At 44.7% G+C, this 14,596-nt stretch overlaps 1 protein-coding gene across 3 annotated transcripts in view; it reads right to left on the bottom strand.

Moving 5' to 3' along the window:
* Nucleotides 1–14,065, bottom strand: part of LOC115110293 (unconventional myosin-X-like) — a 59,423-nt gene extending 45,358 nt beyond the window's left edge. For 2 of the 3 annotated variants that reach the window (XM_065010096.1, XM_065010097.1), the window contains exons 1-3: nucleotides 13,370–14,065; nucleotides 12,428–12,523; nucleotides 2,104–2,159 (exon numbers count right to left, since the gene is read on the bottom strand). In XM_065010096.1, the coding sequence (XP_064866168.1) occupies nucleotides 2,104–2,159; nucleotides 12,428–12,523; nucleotides 13,370–13,504 (287 nt within the window). In that variant the 5' untranslated portion in view covers nucleotides 13,505–14,065. The remainder of the gene's footprint in view (nucleotides 1–2,103; nucleotides 2,160–12,427; nucleotides 12,524–13,369) is intronic. The other variant, XM_029635813.2, reaches the window with a different exon arrangement.
* Nucleotides 14,066–14,596: the final 531 nt, after the last annotated feature.

Below are 14,596 nucleotides of genomic sequence, written 5' to 3'. Positions count from 1 at the left end.
AACTAACACACAACACCTAACCTAAAATGGACATATGTTGCCCATATAGGCATATGCCAGCCCTCCCATCCGATCCCACACCTGTCTCCTCTCTCTCTCTCTCTCTCTGCAGTATCACATCTCAATCAACCTAGCTAACCAGAGGCTTTTGTTCACTTCACACTAGACACTGTGGACGTGAATACACATGTAATTACGCCCACTGAGCTGCTCAGGTGAAGCTCTCTATCCGCAGAACAGAACGTGAAGCCTGCAGGGCTCATAATGAGCAATAACGACTACATGACATGACTAATCATGTTCAAATGAAGGTGCTATAAAGGTTAGTGCACACAGACGGAGGTGTGGGATGACCTGCTGGAACCTATACTCTCCTATTCCAGATGAACAGAAATCTACGAAGCTCACTTTCAGAATAGCACAAACTCTCAACATCCCTTCAATATTGCAGTGCTTTTCAATACAGATCTACTCTGCTTAGCCTGCATTCACTTGTGACTGAATTTCATGCCTTGAATTGTCTAACTTGACTCTAAATGGGCCCCTAAAAAATGAATTAAACTGGTATAATCTATGCCAATATATCTGAGATAAATGTGACTATATGTCAGTGTCTCCTCCCTGCTTTGTAATGGGCCATTAGATAGGTGTGGCCAGTGGCCATGTAATGGTCGTGTAGCACAGCACCTAATTCTTAGTGTGATGATTATAGTCAGTCAGTTATTTGACACACTCCCTCTAGCACCAGCAGTAAATCACCTGTGTGACAGCTCTGAGGCCTATCGCTCTTCTCTGCTCTGTGGAGGTGGCAGCACACACACACACAAACACACACACACACACACGCTTGTGCCAGCCTCGCCCCTCTAGGGTGTGTTCCTGAAGTGAGATTGAGTCACCTCGCTCACCCTTTCCTCCCTCCCTCCCTCGCTCCCTCAGGAGGCTGCATGTCCCGTCTGACTTGAGGCTTCAGAGAGCCTCAGCTCACCGCTCCCTCAACGCCCCCACCCTCAGCCCTCCTCCCTTTCCTGTTTGAGTTGTCCTCTTGTAGCGAGTTGTGACATTATCAGACATGTATACTGTTCATCAGCTACGTTATATAATTCTAGGACTTTTCACCACGCCGTCTGTGCTCTGAGAGGACTGAGACTGAGATTGCCTGGGAGTGAGGTGGGAGAGAGGAGGGGGTAGATAAGGATATGATGCCTGACTGATAGTGTGATGCAGGCCTGAGATCACTCATCTCCCCCTCAACCACCACCATCCCACACTCACGTCATGTCTTGGCTCCCGAGTGGCACAAGGGGTCTAGGGCACTGCATCACAGTGCTAGAGGCATCATCAGGCTGTATCATAACCGGCTGTGATTGGGAGTCCCATAGAGCGGTGCACTATTGGCCCAGCGTTGTTCGAGTTAGGATATGGCTGGAGTAGGCCGTCATTGTAAATAAGAATTTGTTCTTAACTGACATGCCTTGTTAAATAAATAAGAAATTGGTGTGTGTGTGTGTGTGTGTGTGTGTGTGTGTGTGTGTGTGTGTGTGTGTGTGTGAGTGTGTGAGATCTTGCACCCCGGTGTGAGAGTCCCGCTGACACATGGCCTGCGAATCTGGTAGTGGTATTGGCGCGTCCTACAGATATAGAATCTTAATTTGATCACCCTGTTGTAGGAGAACTTGTAGTGTATTTGAGGTTTAAAAGGCTTTTGAAGTTTGTGATTTTCCCTTACAAAAAATGTATCAAACCCTACAAAAATGACCATTAATTCACATTTCTTGTCGCTGCAGGATAACTTTTATGTTGTAGCAAATTGGCTCAAATGAAGATCCTACGTGTACTTCTGCATGTGTGTGTGTGCATGTGTGGTCAGGCATACTATGAGTCTTGTGGTGAGAAACCCCAAGAACCAAGCTCTGTAGAGGGAAGTAAAAGATAAAAAGATTGAGTACTAATGATGTCCGTGCTTGGTGACACATCACGTACACAGAAGCATACATGAACATCAAGAGCTATAGAGGAACTGATTTCCTAAAAGCAGCACAACGTGTGTTCACTCACTCACACACACACACACATCCACGAACACACACACAAACAACTTACCCGTTTGTCCCATTGGCTGTGCGAGTCGGCTGAGAGAGAGTCACCTCAAGTGGACCCTGTGAAAAAAGCAACAACAAAAAAATCACTTAACCCAGCTAGCACATTTGGTTCCTTGAATGTCGTGGATACGTACATTTTTGGTTTCCCATTGGTTCTGGGAATGAAGCCATACGTTTCCTGACCGGTAAAACATTCTGCGAACGAAAGTGAACATTTTGCCTGTTCTGGGAACATTCATATTTTGGTTGAAGGGAGGTTCTGAGAACGTTTTACTATGGTTCCCTGAACGTTTCCTGAGAGGTTTTATTAATGTTCTGAGAATGGAAATGATAGGTTATTTGAAGGCAATAAAAATAAGGTTCTGTGAACATGTTCCAACAAGACTTTTAATAACACTGTTAGCTTAGTTGAACTGTTTTGAACTCCAAGCACAAATCACATTTTATTTGCTTAGGCATTAATCATGTAAACACATGTATTCTTTTATTGTGGCACATCAGTGAGATTTGAATCTATGACCTTCTGTTCTGTATCCATGGAATTAGTCCACTGGGCCACCAGGATGGAGCTAGCATGCCATGTATTTTAACTCATTCAAAGCTGTTCATTTGAGTCTATTCAAACAGACTCCATTTCAAAGGAAACAAGCACTGATTAAGATCCGGTGTGGCTGTTACGGATACAGTTATCCTGTGTGTGTGTATCCTGTGTGTGGTTCTTTTCTCTCCTTCTCCCCTCACAGGTGAAAACCATCACTCCCCAATCAGTCAACAATCAATCATCAATCAGAAGACACACCTCCTCCTATTTCCTACCCTATCACAGTTCCTTCCCCATGGTTTAAAAACCCTATCATTTGTTTGCTCTGGAGCAATCTCTAGCTCAATCGCTCTGTAAATGCCATGTCTGTAGGTCTCTGTGTTTCACTCTCGCTTTGTGTCTTAACCTCTCTTTTGTTTAAACACCTCCATAGCACTTTGTCATCACCTGTGAGTATTGTTTTTGGTTATGGTGTTTGTTTGTTTGCTGGTGGGAAAAGGGGGAAACCAAGACAAGTCGCCCATGGGCATACACTACCCGTAGGTGAACTTTGTTAAATACACTAGTTAGAACTGGGCGGACCACCCACTGTATTTTTGGTTAGTTAGTTAGCTGTTGTTAAAGTAGGCTAGTCTAGCTTAGGGGTGTTTTTGAATACTTATTGTTTCTTTCCTTGGGTCCAGCTCAGCCCCTTTTCCTGCTCCCCCCATTACCGTGTGTTTATAAATAAACCTAGAGTTTGACGGTAGATTTCTGTTGTCGTGGTTATTTCGTGCACACTTTTACTTTGTCACAATAATAATTTGCATGAGTTATGTTACGGGTCTCATTACCATCCCCCCCTAGACTGTCGGGCCAAAAGGGATTCGTAACAGTGGCCAATTAGTAGGCGCAACCCACACAGCTGAACAAGCTTAACAAGACAGAGGATAGAGATTGTTTTGTTGATGCGTTATGCTGAAACTACTGAAAATCCCAGAGAAGAATGTTGTTTCTTAACATACTCAGAACAATGTAAGCACATGAATTTAAATAGAATCATGAGGAAACCTATAGGAAACGTTATGCTGAAGTACTGAAATTCTCACAGAAGAATGTTGTTTCTTAATGTTCTCTGAACTATTTGAGAATATTCTCCATTTTTAAACCAGTTGGAGAACGTTCCTAGAATATTACCAACATTTTTATTAAATGTAACCATGTTTGAACTTTTAGAAAACGTTCTGTTCAAGTAGTGTAAATGAGCTTTGAATGTTCCAAAGCCAAACAACTATCCTGCACCATTCCCAAAAGGTTTTGGGAAGGTAGTATGTAAAATAACCATAGGACCAACACCCTCTCACCAAGATCTAAGAAACGTATGGTTCTCATAACGTTATGTGCTAGCTGGGAAGAGTCTGCATCCTGATTACAACATACATGTGTAATGAGGGGTGATCTGAGAGAGCTATGGGCCCATCAGTTCAAGGTAGATAACCCTGTGGAGATTTGATGTAGGCTAGTTAATGTGCTATGACAGTTAGCATGGTAGGTTCCCAGGTAGTCTAGATGGGGTGATTTCCCCCCTGAAGGTTTGCCCCCCAGCCAACCCTGTGTGTTAAAGTATAGCATTCTGCCTTTCCTGGCAGCCACACCAGGCACATAGCTGCTCTGTTCTTGTAATGGTTGGCTTTCACATCCAAGGGTGAGATGGTTGGGAGAAATATGCCATTCAAAACAGGCTCATTTAACATAAGAACCAGGAACAGAGGATTATTTAGCTCAACACACACCCCCACGCCCTTTTATTCACATCCAGTCGTTTCTGTGAAAAAGGCAACTAACATCAAATATTTGTGGTCGGTCGTACTCCTATCTCACATAGCTGTATGTGTCTTTATTGGTTTATTACTGTTATATAAACACACAAATGAGACAATGATATATTCAAGTCCCATAAGACTAATGTTGGTACAGTGTCAAAATAAACCAACAGAAATAAATCACTTTTTTCTTAGCAAACACTTCTAGCCAGAGCACTTGAACCGTTAGGTCACTAGACCAACCAAGGCCGTAACACAGTATAGCCTACCCTCACATACTGCTGGCACTCCTCTTTCAGAGAGAGACAGAGCAGAGAGTGAGAGAGTGAGAGAGAGAGAGAGAGGCCAGACCAGGGAGACAAACAGACTTGGCCCATAATTGAGGGTGTAGAGACAGACTCCTGTTTCTACTTTAACTGCACTGATGATTAAGCAGAGGGCTTTTTTTCATTTCCTGGAAAATCACAACGAGGGACCAACATCATTTCCCTGTACAGTACTTTTCCTCTTAAACAGCCATCTATCCCCACCCCTCTCTCTGCTGCACACTGAGAGATGTGTCAACTGAATACACGGAGCCCCTGCTAGCAGTCAAGTTGGAACAGTGAACTTTTTATTCTGGACGCCCTGCAGCCAGGGGCTGGAAAGGAGATTTACCTTTTACTGCGTATGGGGACCTTGGAAAACCTCATCAGAGCTAGCCTGTGATCCAGTCGGCCCGTGTCCGTGGTGCGCTGTGTGTTTCTGTGGCCTGTGATGTTGTCTCTGAGGAGTCACAGCCTTGAGGGAGGCCCTGCAACGGCCCGGCCTGGGGTTCCGGCCTAGCTGAAACACTATCCAGGTCAGCTCTGGGCCCCTCGCTGTTCAAACACCACATGTTACTGCTGGGTCTGCTAAGTTTAGGACTCTGCCTCTGCAAAGTGCTTCAGAAGGTTTTTTTTTTTTTAAGTGAAAAGAAAAATCCAACTACTAATGTACAGTACGCGCTCTGTATGAGGGTAGACGCCGGGCGGAGGGCCGGAGGTCAAATGAAAGGATAAGAAGAAGGTGTGAGTAATGTGATTGAGTTCAAGTTTAAACCAGGGAGAGGTAGAGCGTCTGCTAAATGACTTAAATGTAATGTAAATGTACTGCAAACGTCAGACGAGCCCGATAGGAATGACTGAATGGTGTCGAAAAGCAATTTGTGAATGAGGCTCGGGCGGGCTGTGGCCCTCCCCTGCTCCTGGCTCTGCTTGGCCCTCGTCGACCCTCAACCAACTGGCCAAGTCCCGTTCCCTAGACATTCTGCTCACACCAGACACAGCCTGAGCCTGCCATGTCTGACTGAGAGAAAACTGGTGATGGAAATGATTGCCAATTGCCATATGGGAAGTCTGCTTATAAATCCAATAAATAAATCCTCCCCAGTCTTATTGTGAGTAGGTACTCTCTACGAAAAGAACACTGTCACTGAACATTATCTCCCCTGTCTGTTTATCTAGGCCCGAGATTCCCAGACTTTTTCACTCACACTTATTTCCTGCAATGTGTATGTGTATTCATGTGACATTTGATGTGACATTTGAATGACTCAAACATTACAACAAAATCTATGGGCTAGTTGATCTGGACAAGTGATAAATATCTCTCTAATGTATACAATGACTGATATGACAAGAGGAAAACTGATGTTTGTTGAAAGCCCCTGCCGATCCCTCGCCCCCGGTTTGGGAACCACTGATCCAAGCTACCTCTTTAAATGCATAGTCCCAAAGTTGATAGAAGGAGAAAAGAAGGAGGGAACGGCGTGCTTTTCAGAAGTCTGGAGGAGTCGATCTCGAATGGAGAGAGTAGACAGAGTGGAAGAGAGGGCAGGCAGGGGATGATTCATCCGGACTGGAGCCGGGGCTAGGGAAGGAGGGAGAGAGAGATGCCGTGATGTATTCGTTCCGTGGCTCACTTCCGCTCTCCTCTGGCACCACCACCACACCCTCCTCCCTCCTCCCCCTGCCTGGCCCTGCAGCTCTCCTGGGAGGCTGAGTAACCAGGATGAAATGCTCGGGCTCTGCCAACGTCAGCCTGAGGACCAGATGTGTGGCCTGAAGGTGGTGAGGCCGCGACGCAACGGAAACCAAATATAAACCAGTGTACCGTAACACCTCTGAAGACTCTTTTCTAATAAAGAGGGAGGAGGGGAGGGCAGAGGCATCGCCGTTAGCCGGTTAACGGGACCCACTTTCAGGCAAGCCAGGACTGGACCTGCTTCTTCCCGGTAATGCTGGCAGCTGTTGTAGACGGGCACAATGCCCGGTGGCAAACATAGCTAGGCCTAACTTCATATTGCATCTAGCAGAATGCTGAGATTTAAGTGGAAACATGGAAGGGTGAGAGAATGACGGATGTCCTCTCCTAAAATTAGTGCCCTGGCTATCTCAACACTGGAGGCATTCATCTCAGCCTGCCTGACTGTTTGGGCAGCTGTTGGGAGAGCAATTTCTTTGAATCCGGATTGTAAACATGCATGGGAAAGGTTCTGAACTGGCCTAGGCAGGGACCGTTCTGCCAGCCAAGCCTGCACAAGCGTCACAACTGAGTCATGCCTCCAACCTCAGCTGGAGCACAGGCCGGGCACAGAGCATCACTCCATAGTTTCAGTATTATGGCTGTTACTCTTCACAACCCTTCTTGGCACCGCAGAGGAAAACGTTGACGTAGTAGATGGTGGTGGTGGTGAAGATGTTGGGTGGATGTATCTGGAGAAGAGGGGAGACTCGTCACTCCTCCACCAGGCCTGTGGGTAGCTGTGGTCACCCCTGGCAGCAGCAGGGACCATTTAGCTAACAAGCTTTTAGAGAGAAAATGTTCCAACACACACGCACAGGGAGGGCTGGGAGGTCTGACCTACTGCCTCAAAGTGCGGCTTGTCCAACGCTGAACGTAACTGAGGCCACTGTGTAAACAGTGGAACTTCCCTGTAGGGCTTTCCCAGGACCAGGACTCATCTACGACACCCACCTTCCGACCCCACCCCCAAAACCACCATTGACACCATGGAAAGCTAAATATTACAGTTCACAAATCCTTTGATTTTCCTTGGGATGGACGGTCTTCGGAGTCTGTGCTGTAATGGTGCATACCACCCTGCATACCACTGCTAGCTTGCTTCTGAAGCTAAGCAGGGTTGGTCCTGGTAGGTCCCTGGATGGGAGACCAGATGCTGCTGGAAGTGGTGTTGGAGGGCCAGTAGGAGGCACTCTTTCCTCTGGTCTAAAAAAAAAATATCCCAATGCCCCAGGGCAGTGATTGGGGACATTGCCCTGTGTAGGGTGCTGTCTTTCGGATGGGACGTTAAACAGGTGTCCTGACTCTCTGAGGTCATTAAAGATCCCATGGCACTTATCGTAAGAGTAGGGGTGTTAACCCCGGTGTCCTGGCTAAATTCCCAATCTGACCCTCAAACCATCACGCTCACCTAATAATCCCCAGTTTACAATTGGCTCATTCATCCCCCTCCTCTCCCCTGTAACTATTCCCCAGGTTGTTGCTGCAAATGAGAATGTGTTCTCAGTCAACTTACCTGGTAAAATAATGGATAAAAAATAAATAAAAATCTTAGTCTGGGTCAGCTGAGGTCTAATGGTTGGCTCAGCAGGTAGTATTGACTGGTCGTATCTATATCTATATCAGTGAGAAGGGTCAGGCCGGGAGGAAACAGGATTAGCAGTAGACAAGAAATCAATAATCAATATTTTCTCGGGGTTGTGTCCGGTTGTAGTTAAGGAGCTGATACAATCTCAAGTGGGAGGTGAAGCCTACTGTTTGTAGGAAAGGGTATGAACACACAATAACCTAAGTCACTGGAAGCAAACCAAAGCCAGTGGTTTGAACAATAGGCCAAACCCTCATCACCACTCATTCACATAGCCTATGCTCACTGTAGTCCACATGATACAACATGGACGGCCACACAATGAATGTGAAATCAGATCCTTTTTGAGAGGGATGTTCTTTTGAGGTTACTCTCTTTGTTCTCTTTTGAGAAAGGAAGTGTGCAGCACACTATTGGGTAAATCCATATGAACTCATTTCAAAAGCTTACAAACAGAGTTGTCAAACTATTTCATAATTTCCTGCACAAAAAATGTTCTGAATAAAAAAGTATATATATTATTTTAAATTTTTAACTTCAATTATCTAAAAACGTGTAAACTCCGATTTTGTTCATTCGTTGTAGCTTAGACTTCAGATCCTCTGAGGTGTTTGTGTTGTGCCGCCGTCGGTTGAGACACAACATGCTGTTGAATACAGGGTGGGTCAAATCAAATCAAAGTTTATTTGTCACGTGCGCCGAATACAACAGGTGTAGACCTTACAGTGAAATGCTTACTTACAGGCTCTAACCAATGGTGTGAGAAAAAAAAGGTATGTGTGTGTGTGTGTGTGTGTGTGTGTGTGTGTGTGTGTGTAGGTAAGTAAAAAAATAAAACAACAGTAAAAAGACATTTGAAAATAAGTGTATTAAGGCTTTATACAGACACCTGTTAGTCAGGCTTATTGAGGTAGTATGTACATGTAGGTATCGTTAAAGTGACTATGCATATATGATGAACAGAGAGTAGCAGAAGCGTAAAAAGAGGGGTTGGCGGGTGGTGGGACACAATGCAGATAGCCCGGTTAGCCAATGTGTGGGAGCACTGGTTGGTCGGGCCAAATAGGTAGTATGTACATGAATGCATAGTTAAAGTGACTACGCATATAAGATAAACAGAGAGTAGCAGAGGGGTTGGGACGGGGGGCACACAATGCAAATAGTCCGGGTAAACATTTGGTTACCTGTTCAGGAGTCTTATGGCTTGGGGGTAAAAACTGTTGAGAAACCTTTTTGTCCTAGACTTGACACTCCGGTATCGCTTACCATGCGGTAGTAGAGAGAACAGTCTATGACTGGGGTGGCTGGGGTCTTTGACAATTTTTAGAGCCTTCCTCTGACACCGCCTGGTGTAGAGGTCCTGGGTGGCAGGCAGCTTTGCCCCAGTGATGTACTGGGTCGTACGCACTACCCTCTGAAGTGCCTTGCGGTCGGAGGCCAAGCAATTGCCGTACCAGGCATTGATGCAACCGGTCAGGATGCTCTCGATGTTGCAGCTGTAAAACCTTTTGAGGATCTCAGGACCCATGCCAAATCTTTTTAGTTTCCTGGGGGGGAATAGGCTTTGTCGTGCCCTCTTCACGACTGTCTTGGTGTGTTTGAACCAATCTAGTTTGTTGTTGATGTGGACACCAAGGAATTTGAAGCTCTCAACCTGCTCCACTACAGCCCCGTCGATGAGAACGGGGGCGTGCTCGGCCCTCCTTTTCCTGTAGTCCACAAATCATCTCCTTAGTCTTGGTTACGTTGAGGGATAGGTTGTTATTATGGCACCACCCAGCCAGGTCTCTGACCTCCTCCCTATAGTCTGTCTCGTCGTTGTCATTTCAATCATAGAAAACAAATCTGAGAATGGACCTATCCCTTCAGACTAGCTGTAGCTGGTACACCATTAAAATGGCAATTCAATGGCAATTTTAAGTTTTAATTACTACCTCAAAGATGGCCGCCGGTCCACCCACCGTCGAATGTCAAGTGGTCATGTCTATAATATTATCTATCCTTTAATGACTTCAATAGATTTCCTATGGAGGACTGACAGTAGCCTAAAATGTAAAACAACATATCCCATTCAAGTCAACATTCTCTGATATGTGGACCTCCAACTATCTTTGTGGTATTATTTGAAAGTCTAAGTGTCTATTTGATTCTCATTTTAGTTCATTATCAGACAAAACATGACACCCACCTGTATTCAAGAGCATGTTTTGTCTCAACCGATGGCGGGCACGACACAAAAACCTTAGATTATGTCAAATAGGGTCTAAACTACAACATGTGCAAATATGTCATAAAAAATAATAATTATAAAACAGTTTGACAAACCTGTTTGTAAGCTTGTAAATGATATCAATCTTGAAGACATGTCTCATGGTATGGTGGGGTATGCAAAAATAGGTCCACTCTTGAAGGTTTTGGTATTCAGGTCCAAGGAAGGTTTAGTTCAAATCAAAAGGGGTGCTGTCAAAAAGTGAGTGAACTCAAATGGATTTAACCCACTGTAAGTCACAAAGGAGTAATGACAGAGAGAAGACATGATTGAGGGGCTAAGAGGGGTGGAGACAGTTTTTGGACCTGGATATGCATGGCTAGGTTTGATGGGGGGGGTTATGCTATATGGTGGGAGGTTGAGCACAGGAGGTTGGAGGCACCTTAATTGGGGAGGACAGGGTTGTGGTAATGACTGGAGCGGAATAAGTGGAATGGTATCAAACACATCAAACATGGGTTCCACGTGATTAATGCCATTCCATTAGCTCCTTTCCAGACGTTATTGTGGGCCGTCCTCTCCTCAGCAGCCTTCATTGGGGTGGAGTGGGTCTTACTTTAAACCCATCAAGCGTCCTTAACCGAGACATACTACAATAACCCTGCATTGATTGAGGAAATGGACCATGGATGGAGTTTTTTTTTAGCTATCACTGCCAGACAGATGGTGCATAATGATCAAGACATGGGATGTTTGCCAAGAACAACTCTCCAGTGCGGACACCTCTCTGGATCCCCCTGAGCACCAGATGTTCCTCTTATCTCCGGACCAGACCCGTCTGTTAGTGCCATTGGACTGATGGGAAGAGACCTGCCTATCCATCGCAACTCAAGACCATTTCCATTAAAGAAAAGTATCTCCCTCCAGTTTCTAAAGCATACGTGTGTAACAGCTGGCAGACAGGAGAGATGATAGGAATGGATATAGATATGGATATCTTCAGAGGTGAACAGGAGGGGAGAGTGGACTATTCGGCTGGATGTGTGCTTCATGTTCTTGTTGTGGAAGAAGACCTGCTGCCCAAGTCAAGCTAAGCACTGCAAGCAATACAGAAAATATGACTGAAAGCTTAACATGAAGAAATATTGAATTAGGCCTACAACTAGAGGGCTTGTTATGCTGCGGTCAGTAATACTGACTTTGACAATGAATTCTAGGTAAAGCTCCTTTTTAATGGACATGTGAGGAGGGTATAGTACGTTGTGTACTAGATTGAGGTGAAGAGGTTACCTCAATACAGGGTAACAATGACCCCTCACAAGTGGGCGGACAATGCTGAACTCTCTGTGCCCGATTAGAAGACTGACATTACGGAGAAGACAAGGCCACAGTCTTGTTTGCCATACAGTGGACGGAGGCCACAGGATCGATGCCATTCAACAGTAGGCTTTTTGGTTGCATCACACTGTGTGAGATTACTCAATGTTGCCCAGGCTTCAAAGAACAGGCCAAACACACATTCTGTCTGTCTGCGTGCCCTGTATCCATGACAGTGGAACTGTATTTTATTGTGATGGAGGGAGCAGGTCACATGAATGACCTGACACACTCCCTGTATCCTGGAAAATGAATCAGTCCGGTCAGCATGATGGTAGTAGTACCACTTCAAAACTGTAAATATGGGCTCTGTAACAAAGCTGATCTAACACAACCTCTAGTCTAGGCCTATCTTTGTGCACATAGGCCTGCTCATTCCTGCTTATGTCTGCATGTCACCATTTTAATCCATCTTGGATAGGATTCTAAAGTGGAACATGGTTCTTTTTTTTGCATGGATAGACCTTGCCCCGGCCCAACTCCACATCATTTTCCTGCTGCTGAATCCATAGCCAGCCGTGAGTGTATTCATGAGCTGGTGTTTAGGGCAAAAATAAGGAAGGTGGGTAACTAGGATGACAAGGAGTTGTGTAGCCAGCTATACCTCTCTGTGGTGAGGAATGAAATTGGTTCATCGACTTATAGCTGCCACTTGTGTGTTGCCCTTCAAAGCAAGCTGCACCATTATTTATGCTGGCTATGTAGGTTATGCTTAGTTATAACTATGTTATAACTCAGCTCAATGGTCACCATAACAACACCCACCCGTAGCACGCGCTCCAGCAGGTATATCTCACTGGTCATCCCCAAATCCAACACCACCTTTGGCCGCCTTTCCTTCCAGTTCTCTGCTGCCAATGACTGGAACAAATTGCAAAAATCGCTGAAGTTGGAGACATTTCCCTCACTAACTTTAAGCATCAGCTGTCAGAGCAGCTCACAGATCGCTGCAGCTCTACACAGCCCATCTGTAAATAGCCCAACCAACTACCTATCTCATCCCCATATTGTTTTTATGAACTTTTTTTTGCTCTTTTGCACACCAGTATTTCTACTTGTACATCATCATCTGTACATCTATCACTCCAGTGTTCATTTGCTAAATTGTAATTACTTCGCTACTATGGCCTATTTATGGCCTTACCTCCTCACTCCATTTGCACACACTGTATATAGATTTTTCTATTGTTATTGACTGTACTTTGTTAATCCCATGTGTAACTCTGTGTTGTTGTTTTTTGTAGCACTGCTTTGCTTTATCTTGGCCAGGTCACAGTTGTAAATGAGAACTTGTTCTCAACTGGCCTACCTGGTTAAATAAATGTGAAATAAAAATAATTTAAAAAGAGAACTATGTTATAACATGTGCATGTGTCATAGTAAGCAATCAGATTCAAATACAATTTCTACTTTGTGTACTCTCAAACGTGTTCCATACAGGTTCAATACTTTTTTATAAACATGTAGCGTCAGCCATTGTGGTGTGTTATTATAAATTGGTATGTCTCCCTATGTAGCAAAATCCCATCTGACTGACATATTGGCTGTTCTTTAGTAGACATGAAGATGTGAATAATACATAGGCTGTGCATAGATAAGTATGACAGGTCTTAACAACGACGTATAGCTGCATCATAGGGGAGGAGGGGGCAGACTAATCATATTAACATGGTAATACTAATAATGCATGCAGATAAGGTTACTTACACGTCCGTTGCAAGTCAGATCCTCCTTGTTGCGCAACTCAAAAGATTCTTCCTCCTCTTTCTCCCCATAGTCCCGTCCGAGCAAATTGAAACCCTGCCTGCAGCACAGAAACCAACAAAATCCTTGCACAGGCATTCAAATCGGGTCAAGTCAGGTGTGTTTGACTATTCTTGTAGTAAAATCAACATTCAACGTCTGGCCTCTGGGGTTACGCGTGTACGTCTCACAGTACGTAACTAAATCCAGAGTCGCGTGAGGATAACATCCAAGTTGAACAGCTTCTCTCCATAGACTTCCAGAGGGAATATGACAAACAGACACATACGCCAAAAGAACTGTCCAACACTAGCCTATAGAAGGAACATAGAAGCTATCGAAGAGTTCAACCTGGTGAAAATTAGTCTGAAAGTTATGTCAAATCTGTCCTTCCAAAAGACTAGTTGTTGCCTTGTCCCGAGACTTTGCTCGTATCTGAAGTCGTTGCGCAAGTTATCACACGCCAACTAAAATACCAATGTATCTACTTTGAAGCCTAAATACCACTACTGGCTGACAAAACCATGAATATTGTAAATAAAAGACATATAAAGAAATCAATATGAGGAGCGAAATTCGTGTTACCTGCTACTATTCACATACTACAGTGTTGTAGCTAAACTAAAGGGTACGCAGGCGATTATGACTTACTTGACTTGAGTTTGAACAAAAGCGTGCCAGAGATCAGCCAGCCTTGAATGGGCGGGTCGAGCCGTCCCCTCAAGTCGAATGCGAAATATAACTGGCTGGACTATAACACGACCAGAAAAGGCACGCCTATCTTACACGCCCCCTCTTCCAACAGACTATTGCGTCACATGCCTCTTTGATGACCTACGACTTTAGCATCCTTGCCCATCATTCTTGAGAAAATATGTTTTCTTACTACATGTCTACTTCATGTTTGTGTGAAGGCTACTGTAAATACTGTGTTGGTAGGCCTAAGCCAGGACTTGTGTAAATGTGTATTTACATGCTGTTTTTTCTGGTTGATTTAGCATGTGTGCATGTGTGTTGTGCATGTGTGAGTGTGTGTGCATGCCCAATGGTGATGTTAATACAGGCATTTGCCCTCAGAAACACAAGAAATGCCTCAATAGGAAGCAGATGGACTCTCTCCCTTTATTCTCTATTCCAGTAAACTCCCTTCAATGACTTCACGGGCAGTTATGGTGATCACTGATCACTAAT

Source organism: Oncorhynchus nerka, linkage group LG26 (assembly GCF_034236695.1).
Source record: "Oncorhynchus nerka isolate Pitt River linkage group LG26, Oner_Uvic_2.0, whole genome shotgun sequence".
In the NCBI taxonomy this organism is placed as follows: domain Eukaryota; kingdom Metazoa; phylum Chordata; class Actinopteri; order Salmoniformes; family Salmonidae; genus Oncorhynchus; species Oncorhynchus nerka.
This window is presented reverse-complemented; position numbering and strand designations above follow the sequence as displayed.